This window comes from Crinia signifera, chromosome 12 (genome assembly GCF_055691185.1).
Source record: "Crinia signifera chromosome 12, ASM5569118v1, whole genome shotgun sequence".
Taxonomy (NCBI): Eukaryota; Metazoa; Chordata; class Amphibia; order Anura; family Myobatrachidae; genus Crinia; species Crinia signifera.
The window spans coordinates 74,431,866-74,447,292 of NC_139228.1; the positions used below are offsets into that span (position 1 = coordinate 74,431,866).

Here is a 15,427-nt window from a genome sequence, read left to right on the forward strand (position 1 = left end):
CATCCCCTCCTAAGTAGAACTCCCATGTTTGGCTGTAATGCGATATACTTTTCTTGCGATATGTTAGCGGATTGTACAATACTTGTTGGAACCACACAGAACTTTTGTTCTGCCACTTTGAAACTTCTGTTGTTTCTGCGCTTCAACAACTGATTTTGGATTTTTTTTTCATATTGTTAATATATAAGGCTCTACCTGATTCAGAGAAAGCTATAAACTTTCCGAAATATATTTTCTCAATAAAGTACTTTTCACAGGATATAGAGCCGTCAGCCTTCTCCCTGAGACAGCTTGCCAGCCGTCTGCCTGCGTTACCTCAGATGACATGTGACAATTTCAGAAGCCGAGCAAGAGCTAAAGAAAAGGATTGTCTCTTTTTCATCTTCCAGGGCATTGTGGCAAAATATAAAATAAAGTCTGATGTAAGCATTTCAGAAATAACTTGCCGGAGAGGTGACAAACTTTATAATTTGGTGTAAGAGTGGGGATGCCCATACCGGGGTATTTTTTGAATTCCGGGATTCGGGATTGAAAGATGGTCAATCCCAGGATTCCCTGGATTCTGGAATTGGCCTCTCTAATTAAAAAAAAAAAAAAACGCTCCTGCCACCCATCCCCCCCACAAAAGCATTTGCACCACACATTTACTGACACGTGCACCGGTGGCCAGTGCGGCCAGGAGCAGGGCGGGAGGCAGGGGTGTGTGGATGTGCGGGGGTGCCTCAGAAAGGGGGAAGTCAGTTGTGGGCTGACATCCGGTGATTCGTTCCCATATGCTAATGGAAATGGCTGGTGCCCCATGCCCCTCTCCGCAACCCCCCTCCCCCACCACTGTGTTGGGTGCGAGCATCCGGCGACCAGAATGTTTGCTGTGGGTGCACGCATCCTGAAAATGCCCATGCGCAGAAATGCACATGCGCACTAACAAAACAGCAGTCCCCGTGTGAACGCAGGCTATCTGCAAACGTACCTGAATAAGGTCCTAAGACTAAATAACAGGAATAGGCTGGCATCTCTAGTGCACCGTAGTCTGGAACAGTATTGCACTACAGTGGAATGGTTAGCGCTCGTGCAATGAGGTCTATGAAGGATAAAGCTGGTAAAGACGGTAATGAGTGTAGAATGCAGCAGGATGTTCTGGAACTGAATTAAACACAGCATCAGTGAGATCCTGTGGAGCCAAACTCAGCAACCAGAAGCAACAGGCATGCGCTGTGCAATATCATCAGAAGATGCACTGGCAATGAGAAGTGAGCAGGGAGAAGCTTGTATGGGGCACTCTAGCTGCTGATTGGACAACATGAGTCATCTGCTGGTAATCAGAGTAGGATATGGCCGGTAAGAGAAATGGGTCTCAAGGTGCCCACAGACGCATCGATCCCGGCGTGCGTTGTGGGCTTAACTAGCACACATAGCATTGCATCGTATGCCTTGTGCATACGATGTGCATGCGATGTGATGCTATGCTAGAAAAAGCTAGTACAAAAAGTATGTGCAGCACATACTTTTTGTACTGTGCGATGAGGTGCCGCGGGAGCGCGCACCCCATCGTATAGCATCGCACCGGCGGGATCGGTGCGTGTGTGGGCACCTTAAGAGTGGACAATCGGGGCAGAATTATGGGAAAATAATTCATGTTGGCTGAGATCATTTAAATTCAGACATGTGATAGATTTTGAATAATGATAGATTAGATCACCCTTGTATTTTCTCCTCTCTATATAGAACTTCAGTATTTCTTGGGAAGAGTCCACCAACCTATAAACTCCTTGTAACTAGAAATGGTAGGGAATTCCCTACTGAATTATTAATATTGACAAAATGATATTGTTTCTGTCTACCCTTTGAATAAGACTATTTAGCAGGTGTGTTTGTTATAAGCAGATTCTCAGTCATCGATTCCTGTCATTTATCGCACTTGGAGTTTTGAGAATAATAGCAACTCTGTCACTTCCTCACATCCATCAAGTCTTCTGACATCTTCAAGACCATTGCCTGTTTTGATTATATCTGTGTTTCTACTCAGAAACATTCTATTCTTTCCATTTCCGCACCATATATTTTACTTGACAAGAACCTCTTCCGTACATCAGATTGGGAGAGGGATCTTCAAGGAGTGGTTCATAAGATTGACTGCAAAACAAATTCCCAAATATCCATTTATTTAAGATAATCCACCTTAGAGTCCCTTTACAAGGCAAATTCTCTTTAGTATAGGCACCTGAACTTACTGCATAAAGGGGGTTATTCTGGTTTCATTGGACAGGGGGACGATTTTTAGCGCCTGCACATGCGCATTTAGGGGGGGGGGCGGCAGAGCCCATGGGAACTTCCAGTGGTTCATGGGCGCTCCCATAAAAATGCTGGACATTCCCATGCAAATGGTATGCGGGTGCAGGGAAGGGGCAGCTGATGTCAGCTTCCTACAGAGGGGGCGCTCGCAGAGGTAAGACACCAGAGAGGTGTTTTACCTCTGCATGCACTGGGGAATGTCTCCCCCGCACCGAAGGCTGTGAATGGATGTTGATCTTCCATTCTTGGTTCTTGGCATGCAAGGGGTGGCCCTGTGGGCAGCATTACATCCACACACAATGCTAAGAAATTTGCAGCATTGCGTGTGGACCAGCATAAGGTCCAAAATGTATTAAGGAGTCTCAGATAATGATGGAGATGTAAAATGACTCTTAGACTTTTTTTTACATATCTGATGGGACTGTAAATAGAACCTTTCCTCCTATTGAACATCAGTCTGAGTTGATGTCTAACCGGACCTGGAGTTTTAGCTTGCAAATAACTAAACCTTCTATCAAATGAGGTGTGTCATGTATGCACATCACTTGCAAATAATGTAGTAATAATACTACTACTAATAATAATAATAATAAATATCTAATCAATAAAGATACTGAGATTTGTCAGTGATACTGTTTGCTAATTTATTAAATGGCAAATTATTAATAACTTTAAAGGTTAAGGAGGCAAAGAAAGATGTCCAGAATCAGCCAATTCCTGCATGCCTGAGTGCAAACATGACCCAAAAATTGTTATACGCAACAAAAGGTATCCACTCACCCCCCGCCCTGACTACTGACCCTATTGGGCAATGATACTCCCTTGGCAGTACAGCCAACTACCAGTCAACTAAGCATTTGTATTCGGACTTGTGACCTGCCATTACTTCCCGCCACAGAACAGCCAACACTCAATTACCAACAACAAAACCACTGGGGAGGGATGGTGGGAAGACTGAGAGTTTGCTCACAGTTGCAACTCCTGAAATGAAGTCTAGCACAGAATACTCCCTGCCACACCATAGGCAGTATAAGTCACATTATTTCCCTGCCAAACAGTGGCAGAACTCTGGGAGACAATGGAGGCTCCTTCCACCGGGCGCCAAGCCCTGGCTGGAGCACTTCCACTCAGCCAGAGCAGGACTGGGGGGCAAGTATAACTGGATTCCCCTGAGAACACATGCCCCACCACTCACGCGCTGTGGATTGGGTCAGGCAGTGGCAGGCAGCCGCAGGCACCATAGAGCAGCGCTGAACTCCCGGCGGCTGTCCAATGGAATTCGAACCTGCGGCTCGGTGACAGGACAGTGCGCAAGCTGCAGGGAGGTAGTGTGCGGGAGGATGGGAAGACACACACAGCACTGCACGTGAAGAGGAACATGCTGCTCAGCCGCTGCAGCACTCTTCTCTTCAGTCTACAAGCCTCAGGGGAAAATAAATCCCCAATAGCAGCCCTGTTTTTTTGTGTGTGTCGGAGGGATGAGGAGCTCCAAAATCTATCTTGTCTCTGGGCAAATTCAATAAAGTTATACAACTGCAGCCAAATCATTGGCAGGCTTAGTCATGTGATGTTCCTACATGCCATCCCCCATCCTACAGGTTTAAATTACCTAATTTCTTATAGTAATCATTTGGTTCTCTTCTTAGCCTTATTTATTTGTCCTTCTTTACACCTTCCTTGCTGTACCCTGTCATTCATTTATTTAAAGTTTTGTGCTTTGTTCTTTTCTTATTTGTATTATACTTATGTTATGTATTACAGTATATATAGGCAGGGCCAGTGCAAGGCTTCTCAGCACCCTAGGCAAAACTTCAGTCTACTGCCCCCCTCCCCATACTGCCACCTATACGCACTTTCCAACCATCTATGGCATATGGCATACTAACATTCCAGAATGCCAGGGAGGCTCCCATAAATTGGGTGGTCTACCCAGCCCCTCAGGAAGGTGGGCATCCCCTGCTTTCCCTGGAGACCCCCCATTTGCCATCCACAAGGAGGAGGGGGCAGCAAAAGTAGGGAAGTATGCCTCAAAGGAAAGTATGGAGGTGAGGTCTAAGTTCCACAGCAGCTACCTGCATTAAGTACAACAAAGATCCTCATAGGCATCTTTGATTTTTTGATAGGTAGACTTGGTGGTGCCCCCCACCCCCCCCCCAGATCCTGGTGCCCTAGGCAGCTGCCTAAAGCTGCCTAATGGTAGAGCCGCCCCTGTATATAGGGCCTTATTCTAGTTCACTCTTAGAGGCAAATTCCTTCTCAAATGGACAAAACCATGTGCACTGCAGGTGGGGCAGATGCAACAATGTGCAGAGAGTTAGATTTGGGTGGGGTTTTTCTTTCCTGCACAGAAAATAACTCACCCAAATCTAATTATATCTGCACCTGTTACATCTGCCCCCCCCCCCCCTGCAGTGCACATGGTTTTGTCCATGTGAGAAGGAATTTGCCTCTAAGAGTGAACTAGAACTAGAACTAGAATAAGGCCCATAGTATGCCGGGACATAATGCATATTGGGCCTATTTTAGATGCAGTCCCAAAGTGGCTATTGTATGCAATAGTGATATGGGATATTGGTTGCGCCGAGGGATCAGACGCAGAGTGAGTGACCAGAAGACAGTGTTTAGGGGTGTCAACTGGGAGTGGTCGTAAAAACGCAGGTGTGTCATGGCCAGTCAGGATACGTTTTCAGTGTACAAAAAGTTGCAATCTCACGTGCTAGTTTAGAGCCCTCAGTGTTCCCAGAGAGCAGATCACCCTATAGAGGCACTCAAATTCTACACCGCGACCCGATTTGCGGAATCAATTTACTGGCCATTATGCGGCGGTGGATGGAAATTATGCAATAGCAATGGTCGTCCCAAAGCTCCGATTAGCTTCTGCCCATTTTAGCATATAATTGCACAGTAAAGGTTTCTGGGAAAATTCGCCCAGCAACAATTCGCGAGCCATTTGTGAAAACATCGGCATTGCGTACAAACCAGAATCACGTCCTGTATGCAGCAGAGCTGAAAGAATGTAGACAGTACGCCAAAAATCGTTATTCAAAAAGATTGGTTGGTATCAGTTCCAGCCTATTTGCCTTTTGTTAGTTTGTAACCCCCAAGGTCTTGTAGTATTATATAAAGCTTAAATAAGAACCACATACTAAATATCCAGCACAGTGTTAGTTTCAGGGCTAGAATTTCTTATATTAGCCATAATTTGTCTCATGACAGTTTGACTTTGCCTGCAGGGGATAATGAAGATAAATCTTCGAGAAAATGTAACTTCTGCAAATCCATAACCATCTAAATAAAAAGTGTATGGCAGATCTGTGCTGGAATATTTGAATGGAAACTAAACTGAAGACATATTTAGAAATGTACAGTGCAGCATGGTGAATCACACGCTGGAACGTTGGGACACAAATCATTTATTACCTGATATCCAGAGAGACAGATGTGATGTGTAATGGTAAACCACCACAGTTCATCTTATTTTCTCTTACAATATCCACGGTAGACTGCAGGGGCCGGATTAAGATTTTTTGGGGTCCCAGGGCATTTAACTTTAACAGTGCCCCCAGTTCTCATTATGTCACACATTGGCCCTCATTCCGCATGGATCATACAGTTGGAGCAGCTCTCAATGGAGCTGCTCCTGGCTGTTCTATTGCCATTCTTCGCCGACAGAAGGGGCGCGCGTGGATGAGAAGCTTGTGCACCCCATTCTTTTGGAGGCTCCACCGCTCTCCACCGGTCTCCCTGCATCTCCAGCAGGGATTCAGTATTGAATCCCGGCGGTCGGGATCCCGGCATTCAGAATCCCGATGCCGGAATCCCGACAGCCGAAATGCCGACAAGGGGGGGACGTGGATCGCCCCCCCTTGCGGGCTCGCTGCGCTCGCCACGCAGCGGGCCCGGTGCCTCGCTACGCTCGGCACGCTATTTTATTCTCCCTCCAGGGGTGTCGTGGACACCCCAGGAGGGAGAAAGTGTCGGCATTTCTGCGGTCGGGATTCCGGCGTCGGGATTCTGAATGCCGGGATCCCGACCGCCGGGATCTTAACTGCATCCCTCCAGCAGCTCTCCCAGCCTGCCCCCACTCCCTGCCCATCTCTCTGAAGCGAGAACAGGCAGGGAAGCCGCTCCCCACCGCCTTGCTGATGGGGACGCGTGAGCGAGTGAGTTGCTCGTGCATCCTTGTTAGATGGAGCTCCTATCTGCCAGCCTGTGCCAGCTCAGGAGATATGGCAATCCTGCAGGCTGGCTGACAGGCGAACCATCTGTATATGATGAGGTGCTCGCAGCTTAGCATATATCTATCATCCTTAGTAATGCAGATGCAGGAGGAGGTGCATGCCACCTCCTGCCTGCATACCACCCCCTGCCTGCATACAGTGCCACCACCTGTCTGCATACCAAACCCTGCCTGCATACCAGGGCCGGACTGGGACCAGAAATCGGCCCTGGCATTTTGAGCACACAGGCCCACCTGTAGTAGGCGGGACCCTTGCGCGGCAAAGCCGCCCAGCGAAAAGGGGGCGTGGTCTCATGGAAAGGAGGCGTGGTATCATAAAAAGGAGGCATTACACATTATGGAACACACCGTAATACCCATAACAGAATATAAAACAATCTGGACCACACAGGCTGCTGCCCGTGTATAATAACAGGACACAATAGGCTTCTCCCTCTGTATAATGACAGAACGCCACAGGCTACTCCACCTGTATAATAAGAGGAAACCACAGGCTGCACCCCTGCGCAATAACAGAACACCACAGGCTGCCCCCCCTGAACAATAACTGGACACCACAGGCTGCTCCCCTGCACAATAACAGAACACCACAGGCTGCTCCCCCCCTGCACAATAACAGAACACCACAGGCTGCTCTTCCTGCACAATAACTGGACACCAGAGGCTACTCTCCCTGAACAATAACTGGACACCACAGGCTGCCCCCCTGCACAATAACTGGACACCCCAGGCTGCTCCCCCTGCACAATAACAGGACTGAGGAGTCAGGACACCAAAGGCTTCTCTCAGAGAAGTTCTCTGGTAGAAGCCTGTGGTGTCCTGACTCCTCAGTCCTGTTCTCCCCCTGTACAAATGCTATTTACCTGAGGCTGTGAAGCTGATTTAGGATGGACACTGAGGCTTTCTGCAGGCCTGCAGCCAGAAGTAGGAAGTATGGTGCCTTCACTCAGTGCCTTGTGAGGATCCTTCTGCCCCTCGTCCCGCCCGATGCCCCGCCCTTTGTAGTGGCCTCCTGCACTGTCTAGACAGGTCTTCAGTGCAAGAGGCCGGCGGCCATTTTCCCAAAGCCGCGGCTTTAAGGATGTCCTTAAAGCCGTGGCCAGCACCACTGAACAGAGGAGATTCCCAGCCGCCGCCAGCGGCAAGCGGGACTCAAATTCGGCCCACCTGGCAATCGGCCCTTCTGGCATTTGCCAGAAGTGCCAGATGGCCAGTTTGGCCCTGCTGCATACAAAACCCTGCCTACATACCACCTCCTGCCCACCACCCCCTTTGACTGCAAACCACCCCTGTCTGCATACCACCCCCTGCCTTCAAACCAAACACTGTGTGCATACCACCCCCTGCTTGCATACCACCTCCTGCCTGCACACCACCACTTGCCTGCACGCCACCTACTACCTGCATACCACCTCCTGCCTGCATACCACCTCCTGCCTGCATACCACCCCTTGCCTGCATGCCACCTACTGCCTACATACCACCCCCTTCCTGCATACCACCCCCTGCCTGCATACCACCTCCTGCCTGCATACTATCTCCTGCCTGCATACCACCCCCTGCCTGCATACCACCTCCTGCCTGCATACTATCTCCTGCCTGCATACCACCTCCTGCTGGCATACTACCTTCTGCTTGCATACCACCCCTTGCCTGCATACCAACTCCTGCCTGTATACTACCTCCTGCCTGCATACCATCTCCTGCCTGCAAACCACCTCCTCAATAATCCATAACATCTAATTTAAAAGTGTATGGCACATCTGTGTTAGGATATTTGAATGGAAACTAAACTGAAGACTAAGTGGGTGTAGAGTTACTACTTTTATGGTTTAAGACCACTGGGGGTCTATTGCCAATGTGGGAGGATCATTACTTTATAAATGGGGCCTTTAAAGAGTTTTATAACATAATTATTGTAGTATTCTGAAACGGCAATTTTTTATTTTATTGTGGTTGTTGCAACTTTTCTATTCTGTGAACAAAACTAAGAGTTTTCTTTCCCGCTCTCTCCTGTTGGGGGAGTTACAAAATGTGGATGCGCTCCAATGTCTTCTCTGTAGGTTTGCCTAGTCCGACTGGTTGTAATAATCATTGACAACATAGCAGTGTCAATTCTCCGGTTTGTCCTTTTGTGCGATATGTTGCACAGTGTTCAAGAATTCACTCTAACGATTTTCTCTTCCAGCAGAGGAACAAGATGTCAGACAAAAAACTTTACTCTAGGTCTTTTATTCTTTTGCTCTTTGCTAGGGTGAAACCAAAATTTTGAAGCTGAAAAATCTCAGACCTCAGGATTATGCCAATTACAGCTGCATCGCCTCAGTACGGAACGTCTGCAACATTCCCGACAAGATGGTTTCCTTCAAGCTTTCTAACAAAACAGGTAACTAGCACTAACCTCAAAGCCTAACCCGCCCGCTAGTGCCAATCCCTAACCCTCCCTGTCCAAAGTTTACCCACCCCCTATTGCCTATCCCTATCCCTCACTTTCCAAAGCTTAACCCAACCCCCTAGTGCCTATACCTAACCCTCACTTAACACTCCCTTTCTATAGCTTAAACCTCCTCCTTACATCCATTGAGAATTTCGACATTTTCCATGTCAAGGTGCATATAGATCTGTAGTACAAATATAGACATGATTAATGTCTATATTTTAACAATTTCATGTCAACATTTTGCTATTGACATTATGAGTGTTGATATTGTTAATATTGACATTATGATTACATCCCGTTTCTGTGGTAACAACAATTTTGGAGTATAAGGGGTTTATTTACTATGATGGATGTTCTAAAGATGGGATGTTGCTATGGACAACCAATCAGAATCTACTTCATATTATTTAGCACATTTTTGTTGGGAGCAGAGTAACCTACCAGTATATTTTTGGGTTGTGGGAGGAAACCGGAGTAACCGGAGGAAACCCATACCAGCACGGGGAGAATATACAAACTCTGCAAACTCGGCCATGGTGGGATTAGAACCCATGACCTCAGTGCTGTGAGGCAGTAATTCTAACCATTACACCGTCCGTACACTACCCAAATGTTTTATAAATTATATAAATTATACAGATAGATTAATACAAGCTGTACATGTAGCATTTGCTACAATAATCTCTTGTGGCTAAACCGGAAGTCATATTCTCCACCTTCTCTAACCCGACTGGTGACTCCTTCCAGAAAATGGGCAAGTATGAGTCACATATGGTGCCAAGTTATCATTCGGAAATTGAGGAAAGAATGCTGAGAGAGCTAATTATATAACACACACAAAAAGAAGCTGCAAAAACATCTCACGGAGCTGTGATAAATGTGGAATGATCTCAAATTGCGTATAAATATTTTTGTCAGGCTGTTAAGTATTTTGTAGTTGTCATCTGCAAAAGATAGAAATTAATTATGTTTTAGGGGAAGTTAAATTTAGCTCTATCCAGCTGGAATTAGCAGTTTTATTGGAAATTTAAATGTACTCTGACATTTTAATCAAAACTGTATAATTAATATTTAGATATAACCTGAGATTTAAAAGCACATTTCACGTAGATAGATTTTTGTTGTTGTTTTTAACAGCAATTTCAGCATCTTTTTCATATGTTCCTATTTATTTCTCCTGGAGGTTTTCCTATAACTTAGCGACCCCTTTGTAAAATTGATTTATGAGAAAGATTTCTATGTGTACAATTTCGATAATAGGTTCTTGCCCGTAGGAGACTGTACCCTGACCTCATGTCAATCGCCGAGGTCCTCAATGGTCAGGTGATGGCAGAGGAAGGAGTGGGTTATTGCTATGCACATCCCAAAGTGTCCTTGCTCTCATCTTATATAAAGTGACTGTGGTTTCCATGGTAATTGCATTATACTAAGCAAATTGTAAATCTATAATAGAAACTTAAATCAAAACTTTTTTTTGTGAAATTTTAGAAATAATTTTTTCGGTACTTGTTTCCTAGCACGGCCACACCGATTTCCATCGGGGTGGTCGTGTCGGAAAAATCGCGTCGATTTTTTATTGAATCAAATGTGAATAGGGTCCCTGGGACCCGATTTTACATTGGATTCAATGTAAAATATTCCCTAGACCCCAAAATTTTACAACGTAAACCCCACCCCACGATAGACGCCAACCCGAAGCGTGGCGAGCGCAGCGAGCCCGCGAGGGGCAGCGGTGCGCGTCCTCCGACCTTTTCATTCCCCTACTATCCACGTCGGCGTGGAGTTGAGAATATATAGGGGGTTATTCTAGTCCATTCTTTCTGACAAAATCCTTCTTAGATGGACAAAACCATGTGCACTGCGGGTGGGGCAGATGTAACTTGTGCAGAGAGAATTAGATTTAGGTGGGGTTTTTCTTCAAAGTGAGATCTATATTGAAGTGTAAAATCATGCAGTCAGTATTTTCCCTGCACAGAAACAAAATAACTCACCCAAATCTAATTCTCTCTGCACATGTTACATCTGCCCCCCTGCAGTGCACATGGTTTTGTCCATCTAAGAAGGATTTTGTCAGAAAGAATGAACTAGAATAAACCCCATAGTGTGGCGAGCGCAGCGAGCCACAGAGCCCGAAGCGTGGCGAGCGTACGCGTATAACTTCACAGGTATACGCGTCCCCTCGCGGGGCTCGCTGCGCTCGCCATGCGTCAGGCTCGGTGGCTCGCTGCGCTCGCCACACTATATATTCTCAACTCCACGCCGACGTGGATAGTAGAGGAATGAAAAGGTTGGAGGACGCGCACCGCCGCCCCTCGCGGGCTCGCTGCGCTCGCCACGCTTCGGGTTGCCGTCTATCGTGGGGTGACGACGGGGCTATATATAATGTGAAATGGGTCATATTGGCACATTTTTCAAATTTTTTCCTATGTGAGATGGACTTAATCAAGTCCATCTCATCTTGTGCCATTATAATGGCACAAGACCGACGCGATGCTCCCGATTTCAATGTTAAAGAATATTTTAACATTGAAGCCTATGAAAAATTGGGGGCATCGCGTCGGTCACGTCGGGACCAATGTTAATGGTCCCGACCGACGCGATGCCCCCGATTTTTCCTTTGCCGGCAAAATGGACCTAATTTCAAAGGAAATCTGGTCCATCGCGGGGATCGTGTACCTTAACTTAAAGGTACACGATGCCCGCGATTGTGGCCAAGCTAGGAAACAAGTAATGAAATTTGTTCTTCAAATGCTGATCAAAGATGGAAAGATTTTGTTTAGCAAGTTGGTTATGTCTGCTAAAAATGCCAACATCTCTGTGAGAGATGCGCAAAATATCTGCTAAACATTCCAGCGTCACTCAGATTTGTTATATAGCTTCAAATAAAAAAATGTTGTGTGAAAAAGGATTATATATCCTATATAATGTAAACATTACAGGTCATTATGATGAATAAAAGTGGTTGCTTGGCAATTTTCACACCAATTTTGACAAATTTACTCAAAGGGTTAAATCCAATTAAAAATGGCCTGCTAATACTTGTATAAAAATAAGATTTATAGTTTTTCTTTAAAATGTCCATAAATTAAATTTATGAGCAACTTACCGTTATTGACCAGGCATCAGAAAACCCAAACTGCTACAGTCCCTGTAGCTACAGTCCCAATACACTATTTAATGCAGACAATCATTACATTTGTTATTATTGATTAAGTAGAAAAATAACATTACTAATATTTATCTAATTTTATGGGAGCACTGTTATTTTAATTATATAATTTGTATTAAAAGTAATGTTTCTGTATTTTGATTAAGAAAGTAAAATTTGTCAAAGATCAAATTAATTAATTGTTAATTTGGTTTAAGGTTGGCAACATTTATTATTTTATGATGGGGCCCCATTTACAGTAAATAAAGTGTGTGCCAAGGTACTCTGGGGTGCCTCAGGACAAAACCAGTGTATGTGGCTGACAATCCATAACATATGTGGTCAAGCAGAAGCAAATATTGTCCCTCATCACATAACTGAACTTAGGTATGACATATAAACAAAATTTACTTATTAAAAAAAAAAAAATCAAAAAGAAACAATTTGAAAAAATTGTGATACTCTAGGTGTCATGATTAAAAAAAGATTGGGAACCACTGGTATTGTATATAATCATAAAATAATAAATATTATCAATGTCATAAATATATATTTTTTAATAAACTGCCCTTTAGAAAGTGTTGCCATAGACCGAAGCCAAAGCAAATCAAATTAAACAATAACATGGAGAAAAAAAAAATTGACATTTTCATTTTGTACCAATGATAAAAAAGCTTTATATAAATTTAACAAATGATGTCACATAATGTCCCCTTAAATATTTTTAGTTATTTATTTTAAAAAAACTATATGCAGCATTCATCTAAAAAGTATATTTATGGGAATTTTATATTGATCGTTTTTTTTCTTAAATGATGAATGCATCAGTCACCTATTCTTCATAAATCTGTAACTCTCTTTCTGACATACTCTGAATACTATTTACAAATGTCACACAAAGATACAGCAAAATCTGTTTAACCATTTCAGAAATATTCCAAGAGCTATACACAGTTTTTGACCATCGTTATTTACACCCTGCCAGTATAACAATGTTGGCCAAGTGATTGTCGGAATTTCAATTGTCGATAAATCATATTGATCCCTGTATATTAAATGACCTCTCCAAAAATTAAAGTCAAAATAAGTAATATTTTAAGTTACCTATTGAATAAAATCCTTGGAATTTTCTGAATTTTTCGTGAACCAGGAAAAATTAAGTAGACACAGGTTTTGCAGATAATGTTCCTAAAATCCCACTTTTCAAATTTGCAGCCATATACCAGGTTTTTGCATGTGAACATGAATCAACCTGGGATTTCTGCTTGTTTCCTCAAGAAATACTGTAATCTGGTACTAGGTCCCAGGTCAAAAACCCTCCTCCCGGCCCAGGTCATGGATCTGAGACCCAGGAATTTGCTTGCTTTGCTAGACTTGACAATTTTTCATGTCAAGTTTCTGAAAGCAGTGGTGTCCTTACTCTTTCCACACCCTGTGCAGCAGTGTTGTGTAGCCTACATTGCTATGCCATGCAGCAGTAAAAGGGAGTGCGGCCTCAGAGTTTTGGGCATGTCCCAGGGGTCTATAATGTCTGCAGTGCCTGCTGCTACACAGTGACAGGAGCCAGATGCTGCATATTACAGTACAGTGTGGCACAGGCTCCTGTTACTGAGCAGTAGTCAGCACTGTGATGTCACCCTTCAACGGGTGACACCCTGTTGTGGCCATAGTGATGCCACTTTCTGAAAGCAGTATCAGAGACTCTCTTCTAGAGTAAATTACAATTTTATTTCACTGCAGTGCAGCAGCATTACAATTTTCAGTTCCTCCACTTTTGTACATGAACATCATAGATATAAAAGTGAAATGCTTCCCCTCTTACAGAAAGTTCAACTAAGTTGAATTTAAAAAGGTTTGGGTCAAGGAGCACCTAGTATGTACCCATATTGGAGCCAGATATTTAAAGCCTTCTCAAATATCCATTAAGAATACAGACCCTTTAAGATGACAAGTTTTCTTGTTGATCAATATTTTGAGACATTAGATCTAAAATTCTAAAACGGGACAATGTTTCATATTCGATGCTCAATGGTTGACTTAGATTATGGTTATACTTGAAAGTTAAAACAATTATGTCAGCAATATAAAAAAATTTCTATTAGTCTAAAAAATACTGTTATCATATTATATATCTTAAATAGACCAGTATTATGATTTCTTACAATACATTTGCAAGTCTGCTTCTTTATCTGGTTAACTGTCGGAATAGTAGAAATATAAAGATTACTGATTATTACAAGGTTCTTCAGAAACTATAGAGGAGTCAAGGGCCTGACATCTAATGTTTGACCAAGGCTAAATCATTTTTACAATCCAAGCTTCTGTTTAGTTCTATAAATCAGTGCGTTGGAATTCAAAAGACAGATGGGAGTTAGAGAAGGATTGTTCTGGAACCTTTAAGCTCATTTTAATTCTAGGCCAAAGCAAAACAAGTAATTAAACTTTAGCACTTTATTATGAATCATACAAAACCTCTCAGTTTCTTAATAACTAGAAATTATGGACCCACAGGATGTCATTGAAGTTAACAGAATAAAACTAGCATAACAATTCAATCCAATCAATGCGTTAAATAGAAATGTACTGTAGGTAATAAAGTATAGAAAAAATACAGCTCTCTAACATAAAGTCATTTGTGGGGCTCTTTGGGGACTCCCATAATGGGGAGAAAAAGTAAAATAGCAGGATTTAGCTTCCTCTATTGGCCCATATATGTGTATTTTATTTAAAGTGGTAAAAATAACACAGAGATTTAACATTTTAATACTGATTGGGGAACATAACACATAGCAAACTAATCGTTTATTTGCTATTTTCTTTTGACAGCAAATTAGGTACTTTTTAAGCATACATCATTTTTTATAGGTCTTTTGCAAATTATCTTCTTTGTTCCGAAGCCTCTTAGTGTCATGTGACTGTGGTAGCCATGACAGTTACCTCACATCTGGAAATCTGCAAACTTATCAATCATTAATAAGTGGCACAAGAAATAAACAAAGGAAAAAAGAAGACTTTTGTAAAGACAGCTGGTTATCATACATTAAAAATAAAGTTAACTGTATCTGGTACCTGGTCTCTAGTACCTCTCCACACTACTGATAATGAAAGAAGTGCTTTTTAGGGTAAACGTTGACAAATAGTCCCAAACATTTCTGGCTGGTATGGACTGACAAGAGATTGTCTTCCTGTAATGGGTCATGTTGGAAGATATGACTTACCTCTGGAAGACATTGATCACATTTTGAACTTTGCTAGACATTTCCTGGAATTTGTGTTGTTCATCTTAGAGCTAATACCAGACTAACAC

At 43.4% G+C, this 15,427-nt stretch overlaps 1 protein-coding gene across 2 annotated transcripts in view; it reads left to right on the plus strand.

Moving 5' to 3' along the window:
- Positions 1-15,427, plus strand: part of MDGA2 (MAM domain containing glycosylphosphatidylinositol anchor 2) — a 580,635-nt gene that overhangs the window by 358,834 nt on the left and 206,374 nt on the right. For both annotated transcript variants that reach the window (XM_083166414.1, XM_083166413.1), the window contains exon 5: positions 8,786-8,918. In XM_083166414.1, the coding sequence (XP_083022540.1) occupies positions 8,786-8,918 (133 nt within the window). The remainder of the gene's footprint in view (positions 1-8,785; positions 8,919-15,427) is intronic.